Raw genomic sequence first — 19,935 nt, 5'->3', positions numbered from 1 at the left:
AGGGAGAGGGAGAAAAAGAAGAGGTAGAGAGAGAGGGAGAGGAAGAAGCAGACTCCCTGCTGAGTGTGGAGCGTACAGCCCGATGTGGGACTCAAACCCAGGGCTCTGAGATCATGTCCTGAGCCCAAGTCAGATGCTTAACCGACTGAGCCACCCAGGCGGCCCTAGATAGCATTTACCTTTATCCTTACATGTCCAAATACTATTAGAACAAAAATGACCTTTCCTATTACCCTTTGTTTCTATTAGAATACTTCTGTATGTGAAGTAGTCATATACGATGCATGATAGGAATTACTGTGCTGGGGCTTTAATCACCTACCCCGCATGAAAGCCTATGATACAAGTCAAGTGCTATGTCTGTGCTTACCCTTTATAATAATTGGTTCTCAGTTTTGAAGATCCTATCTGGTTCTTTCCTAAATGTCAAATTTCCACTTCTCTTTTTGTCTTGATGTGGGGATTCCCAACCTCTTGATAACTGCTAGAGTTATTATTATTTTATTCTGTAATGCCAGCCTTTTTACCCAGGTGGCATTTAAGAATAATTAAGTTAAAATTAATTGTAGTTTGAGACTTGTGGGACATTTCTGGAAAATAATTGGTGACAACTCAGAATTCTGCCAACCACAAGCAAGAATCACTTCTTTAGTTTATGCTCGCCAAGAAAAGGAAATGGTCTTAGTTTGTAATGAGTTGTGTTTGAAACAGGAAGAAAGCAGGCAGGGAAGGGAAGGGAAGCAACGTGTGTGGAGTGCTTGCTAAGTTCCTAGCATTCTGTCAGATGCTTTCACATACATCACATTCTTGAATCTTCTGAACCTCCCACCATCGTGTGAAAATGGTCCCATTTCCAGATGAGGCAATCAAAACTTAGACATTCTGAGTTATCTGACCAAGGCGCCACAGCTCGCAAGCATCAGAGCTGCGAGTGGAATCCGGGCCAGCCTTGCTCTGGGGCTTTCCGCTCACCTTGCCGTCTCCTGACACTGGTCTACCGGTGACACGGCAGCACGCCATCGTCATGGCACAGTGTGACCTCGAGTGGGTTTGGACGGGAAGAGCCCTGCCACCGTGACCTGGGAGAATGTTTGTAGGACATGGCAGGCCCCTCCCCCGGTCTCTTCTTTAAGGTCTGTAATGATATTTTTGGTATGTGATATAAAGCCATAGTCCTAAAAACTGTGAATCCATTTGAGCCTCTGTCTTTGTATTTACTGCTGTTCTTATTTTATTTACATGAATGGCCTTTTGAGAGATTATACCGGAGGAAATCTTACAACAGAAAAAGGCCGACTAGAAAACATACGTAGGCCCATCTTATTTATGTCCCTCCAGAAAGGATACAAAACAGCCTCTGTATATACAGTCAGGTAAAATAAAATGTAAAGTTCAAATGGGAAGGTGGAAGAAAGGGAAACCGAGGCACAAAGATACAACGACCCCAGGAGGAAAGTACTTGAAATGGATAGTGTACGTTTACAGGAAACAGGACACACATCGGGTTACTGATGTCTTCGTATTTCTTTGCCCTGCCGTGGGCCTGGGAGTTCAACTAGACTTACAGGCTATTAGAATGCAAAGGGAGCCCATGGACCAGCTCAGTTTTCCTCTACAAATGAAGAAACGGAGCCCTGGTGAGAAATGTCGAGCAAAACCTCACATCCCCATTCCTCAAGTTGCCTCCTAAAGAATCCATTTCTTTGAATTTTGATTCCTGTGTCTGCCCTCCTGCCCACAATGGAGTACGTTTCACTGGCCGCGGAGAGTTTCCATGGTGTGGCCACCGCGGCCGAGAATAATATGGTGAGATGAGTATGAACGCCCCGTTCAGCGCTGCTCCCTAGCTGGATGTCCTTGGGCAAATTATGTAACCTCTCTGAGATTCAGTTTCACCATCTTATAAATGAGAGCCTAATAGTTCGTGCCTTAATAGTTCATGACTTGCTGGTGAAGACTGAATGAGATTAGGTATGTAAGACTATAAAAATAATTTGTAGCGTGGCATAAATAATCATTATTATTGTCTTTTAATGAAGCATTGTTATGGTAATTCTCTCCGCCATATTATGCAAGAGCCGTAGCTTCTTGGGCAGGTCATGAAGAGTTAGTGAGGGACGACTGAATTTGCGTTTGTCAAATGGTTATGTCATCTCCAAATTTTAAGCCAGTTCCACAGTGGATTCAGATGAAAGGTCAGATCAAGTGATCGCTCCAAAAAGAGTGAGCTGACTTGACTTGGGTATTTTAACAGAACCTTCTGACCTGGCTGACTGACCCTCTGTGTAGGTCTCCCCGGGAGACTGGAAATGGAAATCAAAGCCCCTGTGTGTGTAAATGACCATAGTTTCACCAGCACCATTTTATGGCAGGTTAAAGTTCATTTGCAGAGCAGGTTGCAAAGAAGAAAGGAGAAAGGTCTTGAATACTCCTGTCACTCCCTCTAGAGAGCCACTTCCCACTGGCAGGAGGAGACAGAGGAAGTTGCCATGGGTATGCCGGGTGCCAAGCATGTTTTCTGAACCTGAGGGCAATAACGAGACATGGATCGATGTGGTCTTATTTCAATTTAATTCAACAAATACATATTGAGTGCCAACTACGAGCTGCACACTATTACTCCTGACAATGGAGTGATGAATCAGATAGCGTCCCACCCTCAAACATCTTACAGTCTGGCTGAGAAACCTGATGGGTAAGCGGGTGCTTTAGTGCAGAAAAGAAATGCTCTGAATAAAAATTTCCTTTTAAGGGCTCTGTGTGCTCTTGAACTGCTCTCTGTTGCAGATATCACCCCAGTGCCTGAGGCTTGAGGCTGTTCTTACTGTGTTGCTGACGGCCTGCGAGCAATGCGCCAGGGAGTCCCTCCTTGCAGTCTCACAATGTCACATACACAGTGGGTGGCCTGTAAGTTAACAGGACAGCCCAAGCAAACCGAAGCACCTGCCTTGGTCTCGCTCTGATCACCTCAAAAATGTACCTCCCCGTAGCGCTTCTGAAACCAGGTTTCATGTCAGAGGCAGGAAACATCTCCTTCATGTAGCTCAGAAATTGAAGTGAAACTTGCAGCCAGGTCTCCAAGACCTGTGGCTGCAGAGCCTCCTCTCTCCTCCCTCTACCAGCCCCGGCCTCCTGTTGCTTTGTATCTGAATTTTCCCACCAAATCCTGGAGTTAATTTGGCCTCCATATCACTCACCTGGAGTTCCTCCCTTACGGAGCCAAGGCACCACCTTGGACCTTTGGTGGAAATATAGTGAGTCTATGGAGGCCACATTTTCTAAGTTTCTTTTGATTGCAAATGACAGAAACCAACCTCGGCTGGCTGAATTTTTTTTTTAATGGGGGGAGGGGAGTACAGGGAGAGAAGTGGATCTTTCTTTCTTTCTTTCTTTCTTTCTTTCTTTCTTTCTTTCTTTCTTTCTTCCTTTCTTTTACGGATATTAGTATTCTGTCTCCAAATATAAAGGCAGGATGAACCCCAAGAGACAATAAAGAATCAACCCCAAGATCACGGCAACCCTGAAGCTTTCAGCAAACTGAAAAGCCTCGCTTGGCCCTGCTCTGGTCGCCTCAAAAATATACCTCCACCGCACGTTTCTGAGACCAGGTTTTATGTCAAAGGCAGGCGAGAGCAGTCTGTTCACGTAGCTCAGATACTGAAGATAGTGGGCCTTCTCCCCAGAGAAGTAACTAAGTAGATCCCCGGGCAGTGAGTCCCGTGAGTGCAGCCGGGAGAGGCGTTTGCGGGGGGCACCAGGGTCTGTGGGGATCTAGCCTGGTGTGCAAGGATGGGGCAGTCTCTGTGGAAGGGGAAATCATCGTAAGCCCGGCAGCCATGCCAGGAAGTCTATGTATTGCTTTCTCCGTGCGCAGAACCCTCAGCTAAGAAGACCCGTCTTTAGGAGGTGGGATTATCCGTGGGAGCTAACTTTTTATAAGTAGACGGCCATTTTCTTCATCCCACCATTCAGTCTAGCTTCATTCATGGTCTTACTAGTTCAAATCAATCTATACTCAATTCTACTTTCCTGTTGACTCATTATCATTTCCCTCAGTTTAGCTTTTGTTGGTTAAACTTTAGAAGAGGTTTTCGAAATAGAATTTGGTTGCCCCCAGTGGAGATTTGGACAGCTGTACTTGACGTTGTGGTTCTGTCCTGGTCCTGGGCAGGGTAATCGTGGCCCTGGGAGGCTGGTTCCTCCCAGGCTCTTCTCTGACTTAACCTGAATTACTGTGGCATTCATTTATCCACTCACTGACCAAGGCTTCATTGTGTCAGCGTCTTTAGTGGGAGGTGGGGATACAGAGATAAACTTGGCACCACACCTGCTCTGAAGGGACTCTCAGGGTTGGGAAAGGCACCTGTTGAAAAGACAATGGCTTTATAATACCAAGTGGTTTTGGCACTGTGGCTCAGGCAGCACCCCTGGCCGGAGATCCTTACACAGTAGCACAGCTGGCCCCCAAGGCTACGCTTATCTCCCAGGCACTGATACTGTGATAGGCGAGATAATGCCCCCCCCCCCAAAAGATGCCCACGTCTCTCCCTGCACCTGTGAATATGCTATGTTACATGGCAAGAGGGAATTAAGTTTCAAGATGGAATTAAGACTACTAATCAGCTGACTTTGGATAGGGAGGTTATCCTGGGTTTTCCGGGGGGGGGCATTGTCATCAAAAGGGTCCCTATAAGTGAAAGACGGGGGCAGTAGAGAGAGACCCAGAGACATGGCAGTGTGGGCAGGCCTCACACATGCTGTTGCTGACTTTGAAAATGGAGGAATGGGGCTACCATGACGGCAGCCTTTAGACGCTAGAAAAGATAGGGAATGGATTCTCCGCTAGAGCCTTTCCAGAAGGGAAGCGGCCCTGCCAACACCTTGATTTTAGATTCGTGAGACCCATTTCAGACTTCTGACCTCCAGAACTGTGAGATAATAAATTTGAGTTGGTCTAAGTCCCTACGGTGGTGGTGAATTGTTACAGAAGCAATGGGAAGCTACGTGCAAAACCAGGATTGACTAGGTACATCTTTCTATGGCATCATTTAAAAAATTATTTTCACATTAAACATATGGAAAAGGATGAAAATTTAGCATCATCTTTGAAGAGAAAGCATGAGATTTCACCTTTTCTCTAACTTAGGAGTGGCTTTGAGCCCTGGGCCCAGGCCCCTCTCCTCCACTGTCAGATGGAAGGGTTTGGGGCGTGCCCATGCGTCTCACACAGCGGCCGCCAGGGGCTACTAGACTCTGCCATTTTTGTTCTTGGCAGAATGTCACACATGGGTCTTTTTTAACTCGACATTTAAAAATTCATGTTCCAGAGATGCGATCATTGGGTTTTCATTTAAGAATTTAAAAATACTCTCTATCAAAGCATAATAACATCTCACATTTTCATAATCCTTTCACAAACACTTTTTCTTTGGTGCTTCAAACAGCCTTGTGAAGAAAGGGTAATTATTCTCACAACTCCAAGGGGGAAACAGAAGCTAGAATGACTGTCTAGGATCAACAGGTACCGAGTGGCAGTAAGCTAGCTCTTTCCGGGATGCCATGGTGACCACCAGGCACATCACTTGGGGGGTTCCGGTGGGGGGCACCTTGGAGCCAGCCCCATGTTCACGAGCATCTGGCACGTTACGATTGTGTCACACAGCCCCTGAGCCTGTACAACGGCTGCTCTTGATTTAGGCGTCTCTGCTTTCGTTATGACTGTAGAACTGTAGAACTGTCGCTGGTCCCTTGTCCTGATATGACTGGCTCTGTTCTCATGAAAGGACCACATTGACAAGAGAGCGCTGACAATGCGCAAGCTCGGGACCAGGGCTTCGGATACCTGTGAAAGCCAGTGTTCATTGTGATCCCAATGCTACGGGTGTGAACTGGATGCAGAAGAAGGAGGCCAGAGTCTCATTCTTCTCTGGGGCCAAGGTCAGAGACCCTCTCCTGGCTTTTCTCAGTGCTCCTTTTCGAGTGACAGCAGGGCGCCCCGTGGGCCCACGGTCACAGGCCGCAGTTGGGTTTTCGCAGTCGCCACATCGGGCATACTCGAGCACCGAGCACCGCAGACTCGTTCGGCTTTGTTTGTAGGTGTATTATTATTATCACATGCTTTTTAACCGCAGAGGTGGTCTCTCTGTCCTCGTTGTTTCTCTTACTCCAGTTCAAGGTCCATACTTTATTTTTTTTTTTTAAGATTTTATTTATTTGAGAGAGAGAAAGGGAGAGAGAGCACGAGCAGGGGGGAGGGGCAGAGGGAGAGGGAAAAGCAGCCTCCCTGGGGAGCTGGGAGCCTGATGCGGGGCTCCATCCCAGGACTCTGGGATCATGACCTGAGCCGAAGACAGATGCTTAACCGACTGAGCCACCCAGGCGCCCAAGGTCCACACGTTCTATAATCTTTCAAGTACCTTCTCAAAGAAGCCTTTCCAACCACCCCTATGAATTATCGCCCTCCCCGACGCCACTCTCATCTCCTGTTATGACCTTTATCGTGCTCTGTTAGGGCTTCCGTAACACTGCTGTCACCTGACATATTTCTCTTCATTTCTTTTTTGGCCCCCCCTCCGGAGGAGCGGGTGCTCTATCTTCTTTGCGTGGTGCTGTATTCCCACTGCCTGGACAAGCGTCTGGCACGCAGGGAGCCCAATCAATATCTGTTGAATGTATTACTGAATTCTTTACATCTCCCCAAATGTCTGGTACCATGTCGGGCCTGCCTTCACAAGGCCCCAGTGAAATAAAAGCAAGAAACCATAGCAATGGGGAAGAAACCCTTAACTTACTCGTTTTGTCAAGTATCTAGTGCCTGATTAGCTGGTTGACCGGGGAAGGTCAGAAGTGTTGAGTCGGAAGTGCTCTCAGCCTTGGAGGGACTCACCCAGGCCCATAAGCCAGCTCAGGTTACGTTCACCTGAGCAAAGCAAATTTTCATGTAGCTTATTTTGTTCGTCGGGTGGTAGAGACAGCAGGGATAATGCAACGAGTACACTTTTTCTGAGACCCACTGATTTGTTACAAGTTTGTTCTGAAACTAGTGAGAAATAAGGACTATGCAATCGATCCTGTCAGACCCCAGTGCATTTGTTAGGTTTTACTTTCGAGAATCTTATAAAGCCTACCTGGAAAACTTCCAGTTATAGCTTAAGGTCTGGATCCCTGTGGCCTCCTCCATGGAAGCTTCTCTGAAGTGTTCCATAGAAGGGGTCTTCAGGGCCCGGGCGCCCCCGGCATGCGCCGTCCACATCTCTGACCCTGAACTCTCGCCCTGTTGATTTAAATGGCGACCATTAAGTGATATCCGTGGCTAGTTCTGCCTGATCACTAGAAGGACAGGAATCATCTCATCAAGCTTTGTATCTCACGTCCACCTTAAGCGCCGGGCACATACCTGGGTCTGGATACACATCGACAAAATGAACGAGTGAAAAGATGAGAAAGCAAGAGGCTGACATCTAGCCACAGTTCTCTGGTTGTTCGCACGTGGGCCTTCTTTCTGGAGCTACTCTCTGATGATGTTCTTTTGTCTTCGCTCAGGCACTCTGATTGTCCTGAAACATCCCTATCCAAGAAAAGTGGAAGAACCTTCCATTTACGAGTCTGTCCGGGTCCACACAGCAATGCAGACGGGAAGAACGGAAAGTGACCTCGTGCCCACCGCACCTTCCGTAAGTGGCTGACGGCGGCGCTCCCAGGGCGCACGGGCGCCAAAGCGCACGGAGAGTTAGATGGTTCTAGAAGCACGTTCGTTCACGCGAAAATTCTAACTTGGGATATAAAACCCGGAAAGGAACATCCAGGGTGAAGCCCATGACTCTGTTCCTCTGATCCAGGGCGCATCATCAAAAAAAATAGACCACCACAGCGATAGGATTCTAAATACTTCGAAAAAGGCGCTTACATTCCTGTCCTTAGCGGGGGCCAGATCCGTCGTGATGTTCGCGCAGTGGGCTACGCTGTTACTCTGCCACGAGTTTCTTCTATTAAGAAAGGGTTTTTGTTTTTGGGTTTTTTTTTTACATTTCAATTGTCTGTGGAGGAAAACTATTATCCACTTTGACTACAAAACCTCAGGATGTTGTTTTCCCTGCTCTTTCTTGCGCACTGAAGGGGGGTTCAGACGGAAAACATTCGCGCTTCTTTGCCGCGTGGGCCCCGGTCCCATTTCAGCGCAGCCTGCGCGCTCACTGTTCCTCAAGAGCCCATTTCTGTTTGTCCTGTGAGCTGTGACCCTGCCGACACTCCTCCCGGCACCGCCTCCCCGCACCCCTTCGCCGCGCTCCCTCTCTCCTGCTCTTGCTCTCTTCCTTGCGCCCACTACTCCGGGTGCGGGAGGGCAGGATCCGTGCGCGTAATAAAGAAGACAACACACTAAGGAAATACGAGGAACCATTTCTAGACAGCAACCATTACACGTGAAAAAAATCATCCCTTGAAGATGTTCAGCTGCCGTGATCTTTGTAAACGCGTGGCCTTGCTGTCTCTGCAGTACGTGTTCTACCCTGCCGCCGCAGAGATCGTCCTTAAAAAGCAGATGGATCACAGGACCTCCCTGTTTAACCTTTGGCGGTGCCCTCTGGCTTCCCGGCCCACGTGGCCTGCTGGTGCCTCTGGCCTCACCTGCGCTACTCCCAGGCTTGCACCACTGTGCGTTGCCCGGACTGTGCTCCTTCTCCCCGCCCCACCTCTCGCATGCTGCCGCCACGGCTGGGTCCCCTCATCATCTTTCAAGACTGGCGTCGGAGACCAGCATCTCTCGGGAAGCCTTCCTGGGCCCCTCCTAGCTTTCTTTAAGTGGTCTTCTTTTGTGCTCCGAGCCCCCTCTGCTTGCCTTTATCCTGCAGTTATGCGGGGGGGGGGGGGGGGGGGGCGGTTAACTACCTGCATATGTGTCTGCCCCCCCCTCCCCTGCGGGCCTGACACTTCCCAGGTATAGCTTGGCTTTGTGGCCTTGGAGCCTAGCCTGGTTCACGGCACACACGTTACTCGTTTGTTTCTGTGCTCCATCTACTCAAAAATAAAAATCCTGGAAATGGGGTAAAAGAGGTATTTTACCTTTGTTAGAGTTGGAGGAGGAAACATCAAACCCCAGAACTAGCAAAATTGAGGAAGGCAAGACCATAAACAGTCCCCGAGCCAAAACGGACCAAAGAACAAATCAAGACCTACCTCATAATCAATTCTTTGATTTCCAGCCAACCCGCGCCTCCCTGACTTTCCTCCTTTTCCATCCTCGCCCTGACACCAGTCAGCTCAACGTCTCTTGCATCTGTCCTCTCGATGTGACTTCACACTCTCCTCTGCTACGCTTCCCCTAGAGATCCGCACCCAGGGTCAGTGGCACCACAGCCTGCTACGTGTGCTCTCTAGCAACACTAAAATGCAGGACCTACTCTGCAGAGCCGGTGTGGGCAGGAGAGCGAGCACCCTTAGGTAGAAACACACCCAGTTACCCCCAGTTCTGCAAGCCTTCCTGCCTACCGTCTTTGCTCACTGCAAGGATCGGATGGATTCTCCTGTCCAAGTGTCTCAATCCGACTATACACAGAAAGTTCTGCAGAATGGGGTTTTTAAAACAATGGTGAAGGATTGGTGGAGCACGGCTGCACCGCACTAAATAGTGACAAATCCAAGGAGTTTGTTGTGCATTCATACACACAGAAAACCATCAACATCGTCTAGTGTCGCAGAGAGAACAGTACAAAAGCCGTGAGGTGGGAACTAAATTGAGGTGTTTTGAAGACTACCAAAAAGATCGTAATGATTGGCACGAAGTGAGCAAGAGGCAATGTGGTAGGAGATGAGACTTCTGAGGCAAGGAGGGGTCGATCGTGCAGGGCAGTGGAGTGCTCAAAGGGCCCACGCCCGGCGGAGCGCTGGGAAATTCCCCGTGCTTTGGGGCGCTGCTAGCATTAGCGGGGGTCAGGAACTGTGCAGAGCCTAAAACTACACCCTGCTTGCAGACTCCCAGAGCTGCACGTCTTCATGGCAGACTGCTGACCGGCTGCCTTTTCCTCGGGAGGGAGAGACTGACTCCATCTTCCAAGGTTTTCTGCTCTACAAACATGCTTTAAAAATGGGTCTGAGGGGCGCCTGGGTGGCTCAGTGGGTTCAGCATCTGCCTCCAGCTCAGATCATGATCCCAGGGTCCTGGGGTCGAGCCCCACATCAGACTTCCTGCTCAGTGTGGAGCCTGCTTCTCCCACTCCCTCTACCCCTCTCCCCTGCTCATGCAGTAAATCAAAAATCTTTAAAAAATAAAAATAAAAACGGGTCTGGAACAAAGGGCTGTTGGCGCCTTACTCGTAAGACATACAAGAACATGAGAGCCCTAGAGAATTTTTCCCCAGCAATGGGCAGGGGCCTTGGAGGCTAAATATGCCGCCACACATGGGGAGAATTCTCCCGTCCAGAATGTCAGCTGTGGCTCCTTTAAACAACATGAAAGGCCTTGTAGCACAAGATAAAGGATTGATTTTTGTGCTAGGTGTCCAGGAGAAATTATGAGAGTTTTGAGCAATATACCTTAAGTCTTAAAATTTTTGAAAAGCTCATTGTCACCACTAAGTGGAAAATGGAATGTGGCCCAAGTTGGAGCAAGGAGACACTGGCGAGGGGGCTGTGGTAGCAGTCCAGTGAGAGATGCTGGTAGTTGCAACTGGGGAGTGGGGATAAGAACTGGTGAACTTCAGGATGGGCCGGGAAGGTAGAAGAGATGAGATTTATGACAGGTTGAATGTGGGATGTGCAAGAGAGTCACACAGTGGTCCTCCTGCCGTTTACCAAGATGGCCAAGGCGGCAGGAGGGGTAGGTTTGGGGGGTTGGGAATGAGCAGTTCTGCTCTGGCCCCGGGAAATGCGAAATACCAATTGGTTGTGCTGGTGGAGGTTAAGTGAGATAATCTGTTTCACAAGCCTGCCATAGACTAGGTCCCAGTCTAAAATGTCAGTTTCCTTAGCTTCCCTGTTGTAAGGACTCCTTCCTTCTAAAATTTCTGTTCCCTTTGCTTCTGCAACATGTTTCTCTCTTTGTTGTGTTATCTTAGCAATGTAAACTACAGTGTAACATTATACTAGAACAAAATGACCTATAAGGAATTCAGTTTCTTTGGAAATGTATGAAGTTCTACATTTCTTCATCTTAGGGTCCTTGTTTTAGGCATCTTTCTAGTTCCCTACCATTCCTTATATTTTATAGGCACTAGCTATGTGTGTGATACTGTTACCCTTGAATTAATGTTATGTGAGTTAAGAAATGACTCACTGTCACTTCAAATCCCTTTTGGATAAATCAAGTGTAAATAAATCTGCATTCCTGAAAGTCTTTTCCACAGAATAAAGGTCTCAAGAGATGGTCTGTTAAAAAAAAAAAAAAAAGGGAAGGGTGGGGGCCTGGAATGGGGGAGGATCATGTGATAAAATAAATATTACAAATGCTATTTTTCACGTTCCCTCTTAAAAGTCACAAGGCGTACTGGCATAATGCATTCTCTGGTAGGTAAAGACATCCCTCTACTTCACCCAAAGTTTCCCAAATGTATTGACCCAATGTCAATGTGTGTGTGTGTGTGTGTGTGTGCGCACGCGTGTGCATGCATTTGTGAGTAATACCCTGCAACAATTTAAGCAGCTGGGTTTCACATGACACACCCTACCCAACACTTTAACAAGTGATGGGATGTGGCTTCTTGGTTGCAAATTGCTAAGTCAAGTTAGAAGAGAGTCTTTCAGTTGTTGCCTCTTGCTACAAAACTACCCCCTCCCCAATGACCCAGTCTGAAAACAGTCTCTCCCAGCACTGGGAGGATTTTCGAGTATCTAGGTGAAGAATGTAAGGCGATTATTTAAAGATCATACGCAAACCGGTGTTTCATTTTAAAATAGGACAGAAATAGAGAAAAATCATGTTGCGACTGTTCTGGGCTTCACTTGATGCTTCTTTCTTTTTCAGCTGGGCACCAAAGAAGGTTACCTCACCAAACAGGGGGGCCTGGTCAAGGTGAGCAACGTGTTTCCGCTAGCCCCGGCCACAGAGACAGACATCGCATGTAGACTCAATTCTCGCTTTGACATTTTTTTAAAGCATAATTGCCTATTCATTTTGACCCGCTGTAATATTTTTCTGTTTCAAGAGTTGATCTTTACGACTAATATTAGTCAAAATTCTGGAAAATCACTTGACTCTTCTTTGGCAAAGTCCAATGTGCGAGAGTAGCCTACTGTTAAGACCCCACAAAACGTACAGTCCTTTTAATGCAACAAGCCAGAATGAAACTAGCAAGTTATCTCTAGAATATTTCTTTTCTTTTCTTTTTTTAAACAAAGAAGAGGTCAAAATCGCATATGATGTTTACCTAAAAGTAGGCCAAAACGTCATTAGCATTAACGCAACTCTTATAAAATCCCAAAGAAAACACAATTTAAAACTTTACTCGTCTGGGGTATCCAGCTGTCCCTCCGTGGATGTGATTGTACTTTTCAAGTTAGGCCACTTCATTTTAATAATCAAGAAAGATATCCATGCCTCCCTAGTTTAAGAGTCAGGGCCCTTAACCTCTCTCATGGGTACTGGCCTGCTTGAATTCAACCTAAATATTTGGTTATTTGTGTCCCTACTAGACCACATGCTCCCTCAGGATAGGAAGTATTTATATTCGTGGCATATTTATTTTTAAGTTCTCTGTTACTTCTTTTAACTGGGCACATGGCCACCCAAGATGAGGGGAGGCTTCTGTTAGTACATAAGAGGCAGAAGGCGGGGAACAAACGGTTCCCATCACCAAGACCACGGAACTCTTAGGCAAGTCTTAGAAAATCATGTGGTTTGAGGTTCCTAAACTTCACTTTGTGTATCTGTGAAGCGAGAATATTGGGCACTGTGTAAAGTTTGGCTCTCATATATATAAACCACCAAGGATAGTATCTAGCCCCTAGTAGGTGCTTATAAAATGGCTGCCTGTTCTTATCGTAGAGTTAATGCGACAGACATCTGGTGGTTTATTATAAATCACCTTGCGTATTTAGGACAGACTCCTTACTTGTTTAAATATGTCAATATCTCTGCCTTTCTTATGAACCTCAGGCATGGAGTCATTTTAGTTTTTGTAGATATTTTGAAACTTTTCTTCAGAAATGACTTACCGCAACAATGTTTTCTTGTATCTAATCTTTTAGATACTTTTCACATGAAAGGAAATTGTTCAGTTCAAATATCGCCTTCCTAGATCCAAAACCTACATGTTTTAATTATTTTTCTTTCTCAGACCTGGAAAACACGATGGTTCACGTTGCACAGGAATGAACTGAAATACTTCAAAGACCAGATGGTGAGAAACATGATAATACATTTTCCCTTTAAAAATCAGCTCTAACTGAACATAATAATAATAAAAAAAAAATCAGCTCTCTAGATGGAAGGAACATCTGCCTTTGAAATCTCTGAAATTTTCCTTATGAGCACCTGAAACACCAATAAATGATTTAGAAATGTGAATTCTTGATTCCTGCTAGGGGCAGAGCTGTTTTTTCTTTTTAAGTAAGCTTTACAACCAACGTGGGGCTCAAACTCATGACCCCGAGATCAAGAGCCACGTGCTCTGCTTCCTGAGCCAGGCTCCCCACGCAGAGTCCTTTTGCAAGGATGAGACACGTGTGTCCCAGCTAGGCTGACCTAGCTCCCCAGGGCACAGCACCCCCTGGTTTAGGGCAATGGGATTGTTCTGTTGTCACGATGTGTGAGCTCTCTCTGCAGCAGTTTCTCCCTTTATTAAAAATATGTCCATCTCTGGGGATTCTAGGTGGCTCAGTCGGTTAAGTGTCCCACTCTTGATCTCAGCTCAGGTCTTGATCTCAGGGTCATGAGTTCAAGCCCTACACTGGGCTCCATGCTGGGGGTGGAGCCTACTTAAAAAAACAAAACAAAACAAAAAACAAAACAAACAAAAAACCATGTCCATTTCCCATCCACTTCATTAAGCCAATTTGAAATGATTTTATTTCTTCTCACTTCCCTATCCCAAATTTCTGAGAAAGTATAAGTTTAAAAACATGAAAGAAAAATATGACTCCCTTCCGTGTTTAAAATACATCTCTACTAAGTTCAAATTGATAAAGACAGTCATCGTAACATCCAGTCTCAGGAATAGCCGATCCCCAAACTGGGGGTTATGCCTTCCATGGGTAGCTTCTCTGTGATCCGTCCCCTTAGTGAAGGTAAAATTGACAAGTGCACACAGTGGAAGATTTTTAGGGGAATAAGTGATGAACCAATTTGTGTGTTTTTTTGTGATGAGATAGGTTGCTTTTTTTTTTCTTTTGTAAAGTCACCAGAACCGATTCGGATCCTAGACTTGACAGAATGTTCAGCTGTGCAATTCGATTATTCACAGGAAAGAGTAAACTGTTTTTGGTAAGTTGTTTTGTAATGAAAATGATTTTAAAAGTCTTCTTGCCAATGATCTTAGCTGAGGAATTAAAAAAACCAAACAAACCTGTATGTCTTAATGTGTACTCGTGTCTTGATCTGAGGGGCATGGATTTAGCTGACACACAGGGCGTGTATGACAGCAGTGCTTCCAGCAGTGTGACATAATACCTCATTTAAAGTGACTTAAACAGGGACGCCTGGGTGGCTCAGTCGGTTAAGCGTCTGCCTTCGGCTCAGGTCATGATCCCAGGGTCCTGGGATGGAGCCCTGCATGGGGCTTCCTGCTTGGTGTGGAGTCTGCCTCTGCCCCTCCCCTTCCCCCATTCATGCTCTCTCTCTCTCAAATAAATAAATAAAATCTTTAAAAATAAAGTGACTTCAACAAATAGGCAGATCCAGTGGCTACAATTGGTTATGTTGTACACTGTGTAAGTATACGTAACAGGAGACCATTCATGTCTTACTCCTTTGAAGTTTTTTACTTGATTTTAATTTTAACTTTGACTCCAGCAATGGGTGATTTGTATTATTATGATCATTTCTGGCAGATGGCACAAAAGTGTTTTTGTTCTAACCTCATCAGTATATCACAATTTTCTAACTAGGAGAAGTAGCGTCTAGAAAAAGGAGTGTCTTATTTCCCACAAAGTTTTATTTTAATATTTTTCAAACATACAAAGTTTGAAGGACTTATACACCCATATGCCTTTCAGCTACATGCATCATTAATATTTTGCCATATCTGCTTTATCTCTATTCACTTTCCTACTGAACCAGTGGAAAGTAAGTTGGAGATACCATGGCCCTTTACCCCTTCATACCTGAGTGTGCACTTCCTAAGAATAAAAATGTCACCATTACATACCCCCCCAAAATTAACATTAATTAACATTAACACCAACCAATAACAGATATCTTTTTAAAATTCACTTAAATGTACCATACAAGCCAGTGGGGAGGGGATGTTATTTCTTATATAACAAAATATCAGGAAGCAGGCAGCTAGCGTGACAAGATCGACACCAGCGTCTCTACAGTTCTCTTGGCCTTTAGCAGTTCACTTGCAACTTCAGCGTCCAAGAGAGCTCCTCCAGCTTTAGGCCTCCCATTTTCATGTCGGTCATAAAGAAAGATGTAGGGATGGTTATCAGCCATGGCTGTCCCTTTTTATCAGGAAGGCAGACATTTTCTCAGAAATCTTCTATCAGATTTCCCCTCCTGTCTCACTGGCCATGGCTGGGTCCCACGGCTGTCGCAAGCAGCAGGGGAAGCTAGAAAACTAGTCAGATCATAATGGGCTCCCACTAATTATCATTTATTGCCTGGGGTTTTGTTAGCAAGAAGAAAGGGAAAATTATCTGCATTAACAGGCAATTAATAATGTCTCTCACAGGGAGTACCAAACAATAAATCCAGAAAGCAGTTTTGTACAGTGTGAGCCGGTAACACCACCCCTGCCCCACTGTCCACTCACCGCACAACAGGACCTCACATCGAGGTTGACCTTCTATACACAGGGACTTAAGTCTTGTCTATTCAACATTAATTACTGATACGAACAAGGTATGCTGCTTTGGCTCTAGGATATAGAAATCCTCCTGAATTTCAGTTCAAGACCTTTTTTTTTTCTCCATGAGCAGGGGGGAAAAGCGTTTTTAGTGTTTTGCATCTCAACTGTAAGGACAGGAAGTATGGGCAAGATACAAGTTAGGGCCGACCTTATTAGTCAAAAGATTTGACTATATAGCCAAAAGGACAGTCACTGACGAGTTACCATATTCCTAGAATAAGTGGTTCAAGCCAGTAGGAGAGTTTATCTTCTTTCAGCAGAGAGTAACTCGTGACAGAGTGCGCAAAATGAATATTGAGGAGATTATCTTTTTTCCCCTGTCCTAAAGAGTTGAAACTGCCTACATCCATGGAGGCTAGCTTATTTTTCATTGAATTCAGCCAACACAAATGAGTTTCTTCAGTAAACTCTTATCTGTCTTGCTTATTCTGACTCACTTTGGCATAAGTTCTGAGTCATTTAACACATCAGCTGAATAAACACACAAGTGTTGTATTCAGTCTAAAACATAAGCAACAAAAGGATCGTGGTTTGTTTTGTTTTTTTTCTTTTTCGAATTCTCATTAGAAAATATAAATCTGGCCAGTGATAATATGAATCTCCAACTTCCTCAACATTTCTGCTGTTTGCTGGCAGGAGTCGTTTTCTATCTACCAATTCTTCAAGTTGCTCTTTGTTGATTCTTTTTTCCTGTTGAATATTCTAATTACTGCTCAACGAATATATTCAACCAACCACCTGGCATATCTTAAGTTTTTCTTTTGTCTTATCAGTTTAGTGTTTCCATTCAGGACATTTTATCTCTGTGCAAAGACAGGAGTAGAAGCTGATGAGTGGATCAAGATATTACGCTGGAAACTGGTGAGTTCTATAAGGCCTCTGGATGCCCAGTGCTCAGAAATTACATGTTGACGATTTCAAACATATTTCTATTGAAAGTGTCGGACTATCCCCAAGGGTCAATGGGATGCCCACTGGCAGGCTTATGGAATAGTCTGTTCATTCTTGTAAGACACAGAAGTCACGCTGACGGGGGGAAGGGAAGGACAGAGCTGCACTGGGATCCCAGGCCCAGAGCCTTAGTCTCACACCCTCAAGTACATTAGTCCTTGCTGAGTGTGCAGCCTGGTCCAGTCTTGCCTGGAAGAGGACAGGTGCGACCAGAAGGGCAGACAGAGGAAAGCTGACATATTTCTATAGGAGAAAATCCTTTTAAATAGTCAGAGAAGGGAGCTTGCCACACGAACTTAGCTTAGCTTCCAGTGTGTTACTTTGTGAAGACCAAGGACAAAATGTGGTTTATTTGATCTGCTTCCTATATACCTCCCAGGGGGGAAGACAAAGTGCTTATAAAAATTTACCAGTCTCACACATTTTTTTGTATATGTGTTTGCAACTTAGTGAGTTGTTAGTTAAGAACGTATCCTTAAAGCTTTCTGGAATTTTCTATAAATACTATATTGAAACCCTTGATGTTTTCAAACACAAACAATTTTTCCTAATTTGTTTTTATGTAATTAGCTGACATGTAGAAATGTCTTGAGTATTCTTTTCTAGATGCTGGGACTTTTGCTTTTGGTTATCTTTTCAGTTTGAAATCCAAATAAATATACCACTCATTTTGAGATAGTCCCAATGTATTTGAATATTCATTGGGGAAATATTTTGCCACGAAAAACATTTGCTCAGATATGAATCAACTTTTTATTCTTCGTATTTTGTAATTATGCAAGTGACACATCATTATTAGAGAAAAGTTAAGGCAAAAATATATCAAATTCACACACTTTCAGACTTCTCCCTGTGCAAATAAATATTCAAAAACAAAAATGTAATCATTCTTCAGTGTTCTTTACCTACGCACTCCACTGACGATGTATTATAAACATTTTCCCCTCAATAAATTTAGATCTAAGTATTCATTTTGATTCATTGAATAGTATTGCATTTTATGAATTACCATAAGTGTTAGGCCAATTCCCAATTTGTACATGTTTTAGCAACGAATTTACAATATTTATCCTGAGAAAAATACAGAAAACCATACTGAAAACTGTCACATGTTGATTATAGTTGCACGGTGTCCTTAGTAACAGCATGCCTTATTTAATATCTTCTAAGTTTGTTATCTTAAAATTGCTCAATAATCAATATGCATGTGCATTTGCTTTATTACAGTCTCAAATAAGAAAGCAGCTCGACCAAAGGGAAGGCACAATCCGATCTCGGTCATTCATCTTTAAATAGACCTTTCCTGACCCAGGATGCCCTGACCCAGGAGCAAGGTGGCATGGTCCCTGATGCTGTGATCTGCAGCAGGCTTCGGAGGAAAGCTGACTGGGGATTTTTCTTTCAAAACAAATCAAAAGCAGATGTGGATTTGGACCTTGCAGAACCCACCACATTTGCGGACTCATGGGTCGCTGCTTACCCTTTAAGATGTTGTCGTCTCCTTGAGAATACCAAGCATCATCGTTCTGGTGCGAACCGCTGAACCACCAGCCCAGGCGTGCTCGCTCATAGAATGCTCATGTGAGAGAAGATGAAGGGTTTTTGTTTTCCCTCACTGCAGTCCCCAAACTGGTTGACATTAGTTGCTTGGAGTCCCTTCTGCATCACGGTCAGCCCATCTGACATCCGGGTCATGCTGTCCACCAGGAAGGGAACAGCCACGTACTCTGACTGCTTCTACAGAAAGTGCACAGAAATAGCAAACACCAAAGACCGGGGGGAGGTGAGGGGGGGCGGGGGGGCGTGTTGTTTTTGCTTTTTTTTTCCTTCTTTATACAGAAAACAAAACAATTTCCAAAACTAAAATGGGAAATGTTCGCGGTTATTTATTTTCTCTTCGTTAAAGGCTCAGAAATCTAGTGGGTCCTTCCTTCCCTTCTAATGATAAACCTGTGAGAACTAAATGTCCTGTAGGATGTCAGGTAGGATGATAAAGATAAAGGAAGGTAAAACCTAAAAAACGTCTCTTAATCATTTTGGGGGGAAAGGTTTTAAAGGGTAAGAAAACATAAATCGAGGGTAGGGATTAAAATAGTAGATAACTTGTAGTTTAATAATAATAATTGGCATGATTATTATTATAACAATCACAGAGCACTTGGAAGCACCAAGTTGTCTTCAGCCAACATTTCTGCGCGCAGACGGAGAGACTTCTCAAGCAGAGAAGAGTGTGCTATGCCCATCTCTCCCCCAGGGTGAGCTGTCCCTGCTGGCTCAGGGGAAGTAAGGATCCCCTTGCACTGAGATCGCTGAGCACCCTGAGCCCTTCTTCGAGAGCAACTTCTGTTGCCAGTTGAAGGAGCAACACGAAATCCATACGAAATATATGATGATGTATTACACCACATTTTCAAGCTAGACTAAGGGGGTTGAAATCGGGGAACAAGATGCTGGCATCGGCGCTCATAAATAGATTCTAGCCCCTTCTCTTATCTTTATTAATACTGCTTTTTTAGGTAGAAGTTTGAAGGGAGATAAAAGTGGAGGGAGACCCCAAAATAAAAGAGTATGGTGCAAAGCTCTGACACAACACTGCTTTTGCAGTCCAAGTGCATACCTTGATAAGTAAGTTTCTTCTGTTATTTAAACATCCGGGACTGAGAAGTTACATTTAAATGCTTGTATATTTCAGCAAGGTTTTTAATGTATTTTGTTACGTGTGTATCATATGAGATAAAGCAAATGTCACGTTAAAATGCATTCTGTCAGGTTCACCAAGTAAGGAGTTGCAAATGAATCCTCATGGAGATGTGCGTTCAGGTTTTGTTTTCTTAGAACCAAGAGTTTTTCTTTGTGAAGTAGATAATATTGTTCTTTTTGTAAAATATCATGTTTATTTATATTCTTTGGTTAAGTTTATTAAAAAGAGCATTTTGCTGTGCCTGTAATATTTTGCTATTAAATATACTTTTAATATCTGTAA

The 19,935-nt window shown here is 44.7% G+C and overlaps 1 protein-coding gene across 1 annotated transcript in view; it reads left to right on the top strand.

Annotated features, from left to right (window-relative positions):
* DAPP1 (dual adaptor of phosphotyrosine and 3-phosphoinositides 1) overlaps positions 1 to 19,935 on the top strand; it is a 46,146-nt gene extending 26,211 nt beyond the window's left edge. The window contains exons 4-9 of the mRNA XM_045792419.2: positions 7,543 to 7,673; positions 11,957 to 12,004; positions 13,269 to 13,331; positions 14,328 to 14,413; positions 16,775 to 16,862; positions 18,180 to 19,935. Of these exons, the coding sequence (XP_045648375.1) occupies positions 7,543 to 7,673; positions 11,957 to 12,004; positions 13,269 to 13,331; positions 14,328 to 14,413; positions 16,775 to 16,862; positions 18,180 to 18,248 (485 nt within the window). The 3' untranslated portion in view covers positions 18,249 to 19,935. The remainder of the gene's footprint in view (positions 1 to 7,542; positions 7,674 to 11,956; positions 12,005 to 13,268; positions 13,332 to 14,327; positions 14,414 to 16,774; positions 16,863 to 18,179) is intronic.

The sequence above is a fragment of the Ursus americanus genome, chromosome 8 (genome assembly GCF_024610735.1).
Source record: "Ursus americanus isolate L20-20 chromosome 8, mUrsAme1.1.p, whole genome shotgun sequence".
Classification (NCBI taxonomy): domain Eukaryota; kingdom Metazoa; phylum Chordata; class Mammalia; order Carnivora; family Ursidae; genus Ursus; species Ursus americanus.
The sequence above is the reverse complement of the archived record's forward strand: the minus strand, read 5'-3'. Positions and strand labels throughout refer to the sequence as shown.